Source organism: Heterodontus francisci, chromosome 15 (genome assembly GCF_036365525.1).
Source record: "Heterodontus francisci isolate sHetFra1 chromosome 15, sHetFra1.hap1, whole genome shotgun sequence".
NCBI classification, from domain to species: domain Eukaryota; kingdom Metazoa; phylum Chordata; class Chondrichthyes; order Heterodontiformes; family Heterodontidae; genus Heterodontus; species Heterodontus francisci.
Window position 1 is genome coordinate 62,665,714 of NC_090385.1, and position 13,736 is coordinate 62,679,449.

The window sequence follows — 13,736 nt, forward strand, 5'->3', positions numbered from 1 at the left end:
CCCTACCCACTGCCCTCTGCTCAGCTTCTCCTTCCATCATTGAGATGAATGGCAACCACAGCAATGGCTGCTGCTCGGCCTTTAAATCAGGCCCACAGCTTCCTGTGTCCCACTTCCTTCCCGTGCCCGCCACCTCTAATTGGACAGCGAACGCGACTCTGGGCCAATTAAGTTGATTTTCAATTAAAATAGCAACGCATGTGCATTGCCGACACGGTTCGAGGTCAGGGGTCGCAACGTCGGGGTCCCGACCCTGGAATTGAAATTCTGCCCTAGCTGTTTTTATGTGTGTGTGCTTTTCTGCACTATTAATATGTATGTACCTATTATCCTTCAGGTACTGATTTGTATATGTGCTTGTTTTTCAGGTATTAATGGATTTGTATATGAAAATGTCCCCAACTTGAAGTTCTGCATGAATGAAGTGATTTATTGGCATGTAATAGTTGGTGCTCAAGACAACTTTCTTTCAATCTACTTCCATGGACAAACATTTAAGTATGATGGGGTGTATGAAGATGTGTTAACTCTCTTCCCATTTTCCAGTGAAACAATCCGCATGGACATGGATAACATTGGTCAGTAATGCAGTTTTGTACTTTTTTTGTCGGAAATGGGACATATGGACCCCACAAATTCTTGAGATGTGAAATTTGCAGTTATACTAGGATTATGTTCACTGGTGCACTCCAGTGCGGACTCCACCAGAGTTTGTGGGGGCAGTGAGATGATACCTAATTTGCAAGTAGACACAACCACCACTGTGGGTGCATCTCCAGCACTCACCTGTCCCTTGTGGCCAGAAAATTGAACCCCAGTCATGACCCCTTAAGGGAGCCAATCAAGAATACTAAACACCCCACCCTCCACACACACTTTCTTTCGGGTAAGGTCCAGACCACTTTACCCAGTGGGACTGTCTGGAAGCTGATATGCTGGATTCTTTCTATGCCAAGTAAATGGGAACTTCTTGCAGAGGAAAGCCCTGCCCTGGCTTTTTCCCCAACTCCCTGACCCCCAAAGGTATATGCTTATGGGTTGGTTTGGGATTTTGTCCCAAAGCATGTTACAAACCCTAGCAAATGGTGGAGGACTGCCACAACCGGGTCTATACTCTTTTCCAAAGGGTACTCCCAGATTCCTACTAGAGTTACAACAGGGCCATAATCTGTAACCCAGCTATAAATCACATTTTTATTAGCAAGTTTGTTTATAAACAAGTACTCATGTGGACCTTTCTACATCACCACTTCATGTACAAAAATAAAATGCTGGCAGTCATTTTATTATTGTACAACAGTTAACAGCAAGTATTCTTAGAATTTACAATTTTATATCAACACTATTGCTAGTTGAATTAAGGATTTTTATAACAGCAGGACATAATTGTAACAATTCATCTGCTGAATTTGGTCCTGATGGTTGCTAGAAGCACAAAATGATTTTCCTAAATTGTACTGGACTATCAATATGAAATTCAACTTTCAAAGAGCATTCCAGTTAATTCCACTCCCCCGCTCTTTCCCCATATCCCTGCAATTTTTCCCTTTTGTTATGATCAGGTGAGGAGGGGTCAAAAAGCTCCCCTCTTATCCCTCTCCTTGTTTGAGCACAACAGGATTTTCTTTTAAACAGTGGATGTGAGTGTTTAACCCTTCATGGTACTATGATCATAAAACAGCCAATCAGACAGGTTTTCTTGAGTTTAAACAAGAGGTTAGTTTATTGTTTATGAAAACCAAAACCCGATCTAAATAAAAATAATAAACCATGTTCCAACTTTAACACACACACACATACACATGAGAATCACACACACACAAATAGGTTACAGAGTGATGAAGAAAAGACTGTTGGATTAGTGTCCAAAACAAATAAAAGAATATACAGTCTGTGGAGTCTGGTAATTCAGTGGTCTTCCAGATGAGCTTGTGGTCCTGAAGTTTCTGGCTGGTAGAGGCGGCCAATGGTTCAGGACTTTCTTGGTGACACTGATGTAGATGGTTTTCTCCACAGAGTCTCTTCTGCAGCAATGATAGACTTGGATGCTTGCAGCCTGCAGACAGGATTCAAACTTGCAGCATTGCTTGGATAGAGAGAGAGAGAGCAAGAGAAAGAGAGAGATTAAAAGACAGACCATTTGGGTCCTGCACTGGTTAAAACTCAAAAGCTTGTCTTGATGTATCCAAAGAAACTCCATGTTTTCATACAGATAGAGAGACTGCCACATGATTGTCCCTGTGTTTTCTCTTTTGCACTTTAATGAGATTCAAGTCTAAGAATTCCAATCTCTCTCAGGTCTTATTGTTTCAATGTTTACCCCTTGAGGCTCATCTCCACTACTGTTAATGTTTCAAGATGGCTTTGAATGTCTTGCTAATGAAGGCGATATAAGGTAGCTCATTCAAACTGCTCAAGCCATTGTTCTGCATGAGGGCTATTCAGACATATGTCTTCACCTCGATACCTTGGAATGTGAGGTATTTCAATGCAAATTGTGATGGTCATCTTAGCTGCTTTCTTTTTAAAAGTTTCCTTTATGTTTCCAACTGATGAATTAAAAATCATCATTCAGCATAGCACGTTCATGACAACTTCAAATATTTATCCAATTCCCCTTTGAAGGTAACAATTGAAGCTGTACGTACCACCCTATCAGGCTGTGGATTCCAAATACTAACTACGCATTGGGTACTCTTGAATAGAGTGGAAATCACTCGATAGGCCGAACAGTCTTCTTCTGTGTTATACTCTTCTATGGTTCTATGACTGACATCACAGCTATATCAGTTTTGAAACTGACGAATTACGAAATGAAAGTGGTTATGTTTGGTTGCAGTTAATTTTAAGTAAAGAATGATTCTTTTTAGTTTTATAATTTTACTTGGTTGCCCACTGTGTTATCAATCTCTCAACCTTCAGGTTTGTGGCTCCTGGAACCCCTCAATTATCGTTATCAAATTCAGGGCATGAGGGCAAAGTTCAGAGTTCATAACTGCGACAATGATCCGGATTACATAGAAAACTTTCTAATGGAAATTGATACAAAAGAGGATGAACTTGATTTGGCATATGGAAACGTACTTCAAGATGAAATAAAGCAACTTATTTTCAGACCACGAGGATTGAAGATGCATGACGAAAATTTAACAGAGCTATATGAAGCAATTGAACTGGAGGAACTAATGAACATCACCAATGATGGGGAAAATATGACTGAGAAAGACCCTATCTGGTCACATTGTTTACAAAGGCAACATCACACCTTAGGTGAGCATAACACAAAGGGAAAGAAAGAAAATCGCCTTCCAAATCATGATAAGCGTTTGCCCGAAGACCCCAATGAACCGAATCAAACTATTAGAAAGGATTTCTATGATACAACTGAAACCAGTGAGAATCAAATTACAATAGGATCTGATAAAATGCACTCTTCATTCACCAAGGACAGCAGAATTAATAAAGACAGTAAGAATGGGGAAATTGATGAGTTAATTAAAACAAACTATAGCTCAGATGATTTTGTTCAGACAAACAGAATGAGAGAGATACTATTACCTGATCATCCAGAATCTAACCTGACCTCTATGAGAACAAATGGAAAACTGGACTTGCTCGATGCAAATCAGGTTCTTAAAAAAGAAGAGATTGTAGCAACAGACAAATTGAAATTGAATCAAAGCCAAAAGCTGGATGATGGGGCTTTCACAAAGACCCCGTTTCACAAAAATTTTGAACAGATAATTAGCAATGAAACAAAAGGAATGAAATTATTGGAGAATGATACAGCTGCAACCTTTAGGGAATCTGAAGGTATAATACCCAATCGGACATCATTTCATAAGACTTCAGCTGCAGAACCTGTAATCAATTCCCAACAGGACAGGGAAGAGTCTCTTGATTATGACAACTATGAAGAAGAAATGAACAGTGGAGCTGGTGATGAATCCAGCTATAGAGATCTGCATGATAACAACTTCAGAGCCTTCTCCAATAGTGAGTTGTGCCCAGAGGAGAATCCAAGCCACATCCTACGAACTTCCAGTTCACAGTCTAAATACTATTACATTGCAGCTGTAGAGCTGATCTGGGATTACAAAGCCAGTCAAACAGCTGGAGCTTCCAAGCACAGGTAAGTGAGTATCAATTTTGCATCATAAAGATGGATATATTAACGAAGGTAACTTTATACATTTACCCATTGTTATGATCGAGGCAGTAGGAGTGCATTGTTTTTTCTAGTTCTACTTCTACACAGGTCACAAAATATATTTAAGTATTTACCCAATTACCAATACAGTCAATCATAGACTGTATTTTTAACCCAGAATAAAATACACCAATCAGGTTTCTTTAATAAACAACAAAATTATCACTTTATTATAAAACAAGACTTAACCAGTAACAAAGCAAAGCATTAACACACAGATTGAAATATGAAAGTTCCATTTTACCTTAGCCCCTTACAGACACACACACACACACACACACACACACACACACACACACACACACACACACACACACACACACACACACACACACACACACACACACACACACACACACACACACACACACACACACGTTAGTCGAAAAATAAAGAGATTTTCTCTTTAGAGCTCTGGCCTGAATTTTATGTCACCCTGACGAGCGGGATGGTGACAGGGGGTGGATGGGTGGTGTAAAATGGAGCAGGAGGCTCCGGGAGGCTTTCCCGGCCTGCTCCCGCCTCCGCCACCACTTTACATAGGGCAGCGAGGGCAAAAAATGGCCCGCCCACCCCAGGCCAATCAAGGCCCTTAAGTGGCCACTTAAGGGCCTTCACCCGCCTTCATGCTGATTTTACATGTGGCTGGTCAGGCGGCCGAGGACCGTAGAAACAGCCTGGCAAGACCAGGCGGCTTCAGAATATTCCAGGGTGGCCTCCCCCACTACTCCAACCACCCCCAAGACATAACACGGCGCCTTTCCCCCCAATCGACCACCTTTGCCTCGCCAGGGCCTGACTGATTACCCCTGGTGAGGCAACCAAAACCTACCTGTCTTCCTGGCTCCCAGGGATCTTCTCTTCATGCTGGGCTGCAATCCCAGCAGTGGCCACCGCTTCCAGTGACGCTGTTGGGACTAAGAGTTGCTGGCCCACTGATTGGCCGGCAGCTCTATTAAGCGGGACTTCCTACCTTAAGCTGGTGGAAGTCCGACCTCACACCAGTTGAGGCCTGGGGACCCGCAAAATATGGGTCAGATCCCCGGGCGACTTTTCAGTCGGTGGCCGGCTCCCGTCCGCCTACTGTAAAATTCCGGCCTCTGTTACAAAATAAAAGATGAAAAAAATACTTCGGACAATTACTTGCTAATTCTTGAAGAAAAAAAGAGATGTGAAAAGATGTCAGTTGTCCATTTATTCTGGCATCCCAAGTATGCATAGATGGCTGTACCTAGGATCTTTTTAGAACAGTTCTTTTTAGGTGACATTCAAAATCAGTTTGGCAGGCAGTCCAGAAGAAATGCAGCAACAGGGGTTTCTGGCAAGCCTTTCAGGAGGTATGCAGCATCAATTTCTCTATTTCTTACACTTGCTTCTGAAAGCTTCTCAAAAAGATGGAAAAGCTGGCAGGCTTTTCAAAGAGAGGGAAAAGGCTGAACTGGGGTTTTCTCCTTGGCAGGTTGATTTTTAAACTCCTTTCAAAACACTGTGCATACCCCCAACTCACTGCACAAAATGAAACTAAAAACAATATCTCAAGAATCAAGCCTCCTGACCCCTATAAATCTTGACTTGTCACTTCTCTGTAAATATCCTCCCCAGGTCAAAAAGCCCCTGCTGGGTAGATATCTGAAGGCAGGTGACGTCCAGTAAGGGTTGTTTACAAACCAAGTCCAAAATACCCGCCGATTACCTCTTTTAAAAAAAAAACACAAAGTCCAGCATCTATGGAATCCTTTTCAGTTTTCAAACCCAAGTTCTCAAAAAAATTAACAAAAACTGGAAGCATTTTCATAACACCATAGATTGCACTTGTAGTATTCTTATTCAAGCCCACTACTTGTCCAATGCCTAAAAATGAGATATTAAGTTACAACGCAGCATCTGTGTGCTAAACAATGGAAGCAACATACAATAGACAGAGTTAAGCAATCCCACAACCAACGGATCAGATTAAAGCTCTGCACTCCTACCAGATCCCGTCATGAGTGGTGGTGGACAATTAAACAACGAATGGGAGGAGGAGGCTCCATGAACATTCCCATCTTGCATGATGGCATCAGTGCAAAAGACAAGGCTAAAGCATTTGCAAGCATCTTCATCCAGCAGTGCTGAATGGATTATCCACCTCAGCCTTCTCCTGAGGTCCCCAACATCACAGATGCCAGTATTCAGGCATTCTGATTCACTACGTGGACACAGCAAAGGCTACGGGCCCCGATATGATCCCAGCTGCAGTACTGAAGACTTGTGCTCCAGGACTAGCCGCGCCCCTAGCCAAGCTGTTCTAGTACAACTGCAACATTGGCATCTACCCAACAATGTTAAAATTTGCCCAGGTATGTCCTATCCACAAAAAGCAGGGCAAATCCAATCCGACCAAATACTGCCCCATCAGTCTACTCTCAATCATCAGCAAAGTGATGGAAAGTGTTATTGACAGTGCTATCAAGCAGCACTTACTTAGCAACAACCAACTCACTGATGCTCAGTTTGGGTTCTGCCAGGACTACTCAGCTCCAGCCTTCATTACAGCCTTAGTCCAAACATGGACAAAAGAGATGAATTCCAGAGATGAGGTGAGCGTGACTGCCCTTGATGTCAAGGCAGCATTTGACTGAATGTGGTTTCAAGTAGCCCTACTAAAATTGAAGTCAATGGGAATTAGGGGGTAAACTCTCCACTGGTTGGAGTCATAGCTAGCACAAAGGTAAATAATTGTGGTTGTTGGAGGCAAATCATCTCAGCCCCAGGACATTGCTGCATGAGTTCCTCAGGACAGTGTCCTAGGCCCAACATCTTCAGCTGCTTCATCAATTACCTTCCCTCCATCATATGGTCAGAAGTGGGGATGCTTGCTGATAATTGCACAGTGTTCAATCCCATTCATAACTCCTCAGACAATGAAACAGTCCATGCCTACATGTAGCAAGAACCCGACAAAATTCAGGCTTGAGCTGATAAGTGACAAGTAACATTTGCGCCACACAAGTGCCAGACAATGACTATCTCCAACAAGAGAGAATCCAATATCTCCCTTGACATTCAACAGTATTACCATCACTGAGACCCCCACCATCAACACCCTGGGTGTTTCCATTGACCAGAAACTTAACTGGGCAAGCCACATAAATACTGTGGCTACAAGAACAGGTCAGAGGTTGAGAATTCTGCAGTGAGTAACTCAACTCCTGACTCCACAAAACCTTTCCAACATCTCCAAGGCACAAGTCAGGAGTGTGATGGAATGCTCTCCACTGGCTTGGTATGAATTAAGCTCCAACAATACTCAAGAGGCTCCATACCATTCAGGACAAAGCAACCCACTTGATTGGCATCCCCTTCACTACCCTAAACATTCACTCCTTCCACCACCTTCACACCAGGGCAACAGTGTATACCATTTACAAGATGCATTGCAGCAACTTGCCAAGGCTCCTTTGATTGGACCTTCCAAACCTGCAACTTCCACCACCTAGAAGAACAAGGGCAGCAGGTGCAAAGGGACAGCACCACCTTCAAGTTCCCTTCCAAGTCACACACCATCCTGGCTTGAAATGATATCGCTGTTCCTTCACTGTCGATGGGTCAAAATCTTGGAACTTCCTCCCTCACAGCACTGTGGATGTACCTACACCACATTGACTGCAATGATTCAAGAAGGCAGCTCACCACCACCTTCTGAAGGGCAATTAGGGATGGGCAATAAATGCCAGCCACACCTGCATCCCATGAACAAGTTAAAAACTTGTTGCAACAAACTTTGAAACAGATATTCTAAAGGAATATAGTAGTCTGCTTTCATTGTAGCAGCTAAGGGTTATTTTGATAAAGTGAACAAATACTTGGTAGAGACCCTTCTCACAAATGGAGCACCAGGGAACAGGGTTGAAGATGCAGTGCTGGAGGCCTTCATGGTGGAAGGCGACAGGAGAAGAGAGGCCATGTTTCCACAGGAGAGGGCAGGAGGCCCTCAAGAAACACCCTCTGAAAGGCATGGAAACAGGTGGCCAGGGAGGTCAATACCTGGAGTGTAGCCCTGAGGACCAGGCAGCTACAAGAAGTTTAATTTTCTCATGTGGGTGGTCAAAATCAGTAAATGTGTCTTCACATGACATCTCCAACCCACCACCCCATCAGCCTCTCATGCTGCTCAATGCATGGCCTCTCTTCTACTGTCAACCTCCACCATGAAGGCCTCCAGCGCTGCATCCATCAACCTAAGGGCCCTCCCTCTTCCCTGGTGCTCCATTTGTGTAGCTGCTACTTGCAGCCACAGTCAGTACAGCAGCTCCCTTCAATGAGAAGAGCTCCCCTTTAAGAGGCCCGACTGTCTTTATAAAGATCAGCAGTACGGTCCCATTCAGGTCAAAGCTGCAATCACGTAAATGAGGCAGCCAGCACCAAATTTGCATGCTGCCTGCCTCAGAGACAATGGGCACGGGCAGATCGAGAACCCCGCCCCCGCCCCCCACCCTTACATCCGATAAAGGCCAAAACCAATTTTTAGTCCTTAAGGATTTACACTCACTTACTCAACTAGAGGCCCTGGCACTCAGGGCACACACCAAACATTCAGATACTCCATCTTACCCTCACGTGCTTTCCAATGCTGCCAGTCTCACACCTAGGTCCCACTGCTTCTGCATACCTCCAGCTATTCATCTGTGGCAGGCACACCAACCAAATTTCCTTCTTCTTCTTAGGCAGTCCCTCAGGAACAAGGATGATGTTCTTCCACTCCAGGGTTGTGGGTCCTTAGATGACTGAATAGTCCAATTCTGGATCCGCACACTCTACCACAGGTGGGGCAGGTGGTGTTTGGTGAGGCGAGTGAATGGGATGCTCGAATTTCCGAACACTCCTTCCACGATTTGCACTTGGTCGCTGCCTGGGCATGTCGATGGTGTTTGAACTGACTGGCACCTTCGCAAATGCTTTTTCTCCATTTTGGGCAGTCTCGGGCAAGAGATTCCCACAAATTGGTGGAGATTTTTTTTTTAATTTAGAGATACAGCACTGAAACACGCCCTTTGGCCCATCGAGTCTGTGCCGACCATCAACCACCCATTTATACTAATCCTACACTAATCCCATATTCCTATCACATCCCCACCTGTCCCTATATTCTCCTACCACCTACCTAAACAAGGGGCAATTTATAATGGCCAATTTACCTATCAACCTGCAAGTCTTTTGGTGGTGGGAAGAAACCGGAGCACCCGGCGAAAACCCACGCAGACACAGGGAGAACTTGCAAACTCCACACAGGCAGTACCCACATTGTTTCAGGGAGGCTTTAAGGACATCATTGTAGCGTTTCCTCTGCCCTCCTGGTAGCCTCTTGCCGTGACAGAGCTCGGAGTAGAAAGCTTGTTTTGGGAGTCATGTGTCAGGCATGCGGACGATGTGGCCTACCCAATGTAACTGACTAGCCATGACCAGTGTCTCAATACGGGGGATGTGGCCTGAGAGAGGACACTGATATTGGAGCGCCTGTCCTGCCACTGAATTTGAGGCCTTGGAGCAGGCTTTCATCTACCCCTTCAAGAACACCCTGGCGCAGATTCACACGGCCTGCATCCAGGCACGCCAGCTGGATATGCTGGCCATGTGTGTGTATCAGTTCCCATCCACATAGCAGAGCCTGGTCTCTAATTGTCTTGGCCATCCCTGCCATTGGACAAAGACCTTGCTTCGCTCAGACCGTGTGGTAGTCGGTGTGAAATGGCCACGCCACGTTAAAAGAACCCACGCACAGGCATCTTCCACCCCCTCAACATGAACCTCGGGACCTGGAATATCAGGACTCTTATGGACAACCCCAGCAGCAACAGACCTGAACGTTGCACTGCTATCAGAGCCCGAGAACTCCTCCGCTACAAGATTGATATCGCTGAGTGAGACACAGTAGGCAGGGGAAGGCCAGCTCAAGAAACAAGGTGGTGGATACACCTTCTTCTGGAAAGGTAAACCAGAAGAAGATCACAGTAACCTCCACAAGGTTGGCTTCGCCATAAAAATTGAACTAGCCAACCACGTCATTGAGCCCCCTTGAGGATTAAGTTATCGTCTCATGACCCTCTGGCTCACCCTAATCCAGAAACAACACACCACAGTCATCAGCATGTACGCGCCAACCCTAGAAGCAACAGATGAGGCCAAAGAGGAATTCTACTCCTGCCTTGATCACGTGCTGTCCGGTGTTTCCAAGGAAGACAAGCTGATCCTCCTCGGAGACTTCAATGTCAGAGTTGGGAGGGACACAAACCTTTGGGAAGGTGTGATTGGCAAGGAAGATGTTGGAAGGGCTAACACCAATGGAGTCCTTCTTCTGACGAAATGCCTTGAACATGGGCTGATCATAACAAACACCTTATTTCGTCAGAGAGACAAATACAAGACCATGGCAGCACCCTCGCTCCTAGCATTTTCTTGACTATATCATCGGCCAAGCGCAGGACCGCAAGGATATTCCCATCGCCCGTGCCATGATAGGAGCCAATGATGGCTGGGCCAAACATCGCCTAATCCGAGCTACTATCTCCATAAACCCAGTCCAAAAAACAGCAGCGGCAGTGGCAGCAGAAGCACTGCTTCAGGAAAATCAATGCCAATGGCATCAAGGACCATCCAAACACAGTGCAACACAATCACTGATAGTCTGCCCTCTCTCTTGCAAGACAAGGTGGTACATAATAGAAGGGAGCAGACCAGAGCCAGCAGGGGACAAGGACGTCTGTATCTCCTGAGCATTTCCTCTACAGAGGAAATGGTTCCCTACATCATGGGACCAGCTGCAACAGAACCTGTGGCATCCGGCGCCACTGAGAGCATTGAGGTTGATGGTATGCTCCTGCCTTATGCCCCTTCTTAAATCCCAGCTCACCCTCATCCTGCTACCTGGAATATTGTGCAAGCTGCTGATAGTGCAGCCATGGACCTCTTGCTTCCCACCCCACCCCCTTCCCTCACCCCAACCTTTCCTTTCTGATTTCCTGCTTTCAGCCACCCAAGTACTGCCACCATCCCAGCCAAGGAAGAGGAAAGATCAATAGCACAGCACTGATAATGAAGCACTGCCATGTGATCACACTCTCACAGCCACCAGCTCAGATACTGGCAGTGCACATACCTTAGAGTTGGACAGTGCACATGGTGAGTCACCAGGCACAAGTGGGCTGCAGCCAGGCCAGGGGATAGAATAGTTAATGCTCCAGCTTCCCAGATGGTGAAATTGCAGATGAGCTCCGCTATGGGCGACTCAGGTGAGAGGAAGAATGTGATTACACTGGAGAGGGTGCAGAGGAGATTCACCAGGACGTTGCTGGGTTAGCAAGTTTGCCGATGACACGAAGGTTGCTGGAGTTGTGGATAGTGTGGAAGGCTGTTGTAGGTTGCAATGGGACATTGACAGGATGCAGAGCTGGGCTGAGAAGTGGCAGATGGAGTTCAACCTGGAAAAGTGTGAAGTGATTCATTTTGGAAGGTCGAATTTGAATGCGGAATACAGGCTTAAAGACAGGATTCTTGGTAGTGTGGAGGAACAGAGGGATCTTGGGGTCCATGTCCATAGATCGCTCAAAGTTGCCACCCAAGTTGATAGGGTTGTTAAGAAGGCGTATGGTGTGTTGGCTTTCATTAACAGGGGGATTGAGTTTAAGAGCCGCGAGGTTATGCTGCAGCTCTATAAGGCCCTGGTTCGATCACACTTGGAATATTGTGTTCAGTTCTGGTCGCCTCATTATAGGAAGGATGTGAAAGCTTTAGAGAGGGTGCAGAGGAGATTTACCAGGATGCTTCCTGGACTGGAGGGCATGTCCTACGAAGAAAGATTGAGGGAGCTAGGGCTTTTCTCATTGGAGCGAAGAAGGATGAGAGGTGACTTGATAGACAGGTACAAGATGATGAGAGGCATAGATAGAGTGGATAGCCAGAGACTTTTTCCCAGGGCGGAAAGGGCTATCACCAAGGGGCATAATTGTAAGGTGATTGGAGGAAGGTTTCGGGGAGATGTCAGAGGTAGGTTCTTTACACAGAGAGTGGTGGGTGCGTGGGATGCACTGCCAGAGGTGGTAGTAGAAGCAGATACATTAGGGGCATTTAAGCGACTCTTGGATAGGTACATGGATGATAGTAGAATGAAGGGTAGGTAGTTACTTAGATCTTAGAGTAGGTTAAAGGTTCGGCACATCGTGGGCCGAAGGGCCTGTACTGTGCTGTACTGTTCTATGTTCTATGTTCTATGTTGCCTGGGCTGGAGCGTTTCAGCTATGAAGAGAGACTAGATAGGCTAGGGTTGTTTTCCTTAGAGCAGAGAAGGCTGAGGGGAGATGTGAAAGAGTTATACAAAATTATGAGGGGCTTAGATAGGGTAGATAGGAAGAAACCTTTTCCCTTAGCGGAGGTGGCAATAACCAGGGGGCATAGATTTAAGGTAAGGGGCAGGAGGTTTAGAGGGGATTTGAGGAAAAAAAATTTCACCCAGAGGGTGGTTGGAATCTGGAATACACTGCCTGAAGGGGTGATAGAGGCAGGAGCCCTCACAACATTTAAGAAGTATTTAGATGAGCACTTGAAACGCCATAGCATACAAGGCTACGGGGCAAGTGCTGGAAAATGGGACTAGAATAGATAGGTGCTTGATAGCCGGCACAGACACAATGGGCCGAAGCACCTGTTTCTGTGATGTATAACTCTATGACTCTTCCAGTTGTAAGCATGTTTATTTGTAAAATTTGTTCAGGGGATCTGGGCATCATTGGCAAGGCCAGCATTTATTGTCCATCCCTAATTACCTTTGTTCTTTGGTAAATGACAAGCGAATACATTGAATGGACCTGCGTGGTCCACATTTGGGACTTGTTTCAAATCAGCTGATAAGGCATGGGGTGCACGCACCAGAAGCAGCCAGAGGCACTGTGTACCCCACCCGGAGGACCTCCAAATTCACTATGCAACCAAATCGCACACCCTAAATCGTTTACACAATCAAGGCTATTGTGCTGTGTATCCTAGTGAATGATTGACAAACATCCCATTATCTCACAAACTGCCCAACTCAGTTTTGTATGGCAGAGACCAAATACTGGACAAAAGCTTAACATGCTCAATTAGGAAAAAAACTCAATTATTTTTAACATCGTTTGTCCAATACTCTCTTTATTTTGTCTGGCATTGTTAGAAGAATGGAAATGTAATCCTCAACTTTTAGTGAGGACTGTGTTCCACTCAAATTACATTATGATAGCTTCGAATTCCAGCTGTTTATAGTGTTATGACTGACACATGAATAATTTTATAAGCAAAAAGTGGTTTTCATTTGAACTAACTCTGGTCATTAGATGGTGTTCAGCTCTACTCTACAATGGATTTCAAGGCTGGGATTTTATAGGACCCAGTGGGAAAGGGAAGGTGGAACCAAAAGCGGTGGGTGAAGGCCCTTCCACTCCGACTCCCATTCCCGTAGCGATCCCGCACCTGCAGGCTAATGAACGGCCAGCAGGCGTGGTAGCTGACCACTCAG

The 13,736-nt window shown here is 45.4% G+C and overlaps 1 protein-coding gene across 1 annotated transcript in view; it reads left to right on the forward strand.

The window, feature by feature from the left end:
* f8 (coagulation factor VIII, procoagulant component) overlaps window positions 1-13,736 on the forward strand; it is a 103,521-nt gene that overhangs the window by 41,635 nt on the left and 48,150 nt on the right. The window contains exons 12-13 of the mRNA XM_068047649.1: window positions 369-578; window positions 2,923-4,132. Coding sequence (XP_067903750.1) covers window positions 369-578; window positions 2,923-4,132 — 1,420 coding nt within the window. The remainder of the gene's footprint in view (window positions 1-368; window positions 579-2,922; window positions 4,133-13,736) is intronic.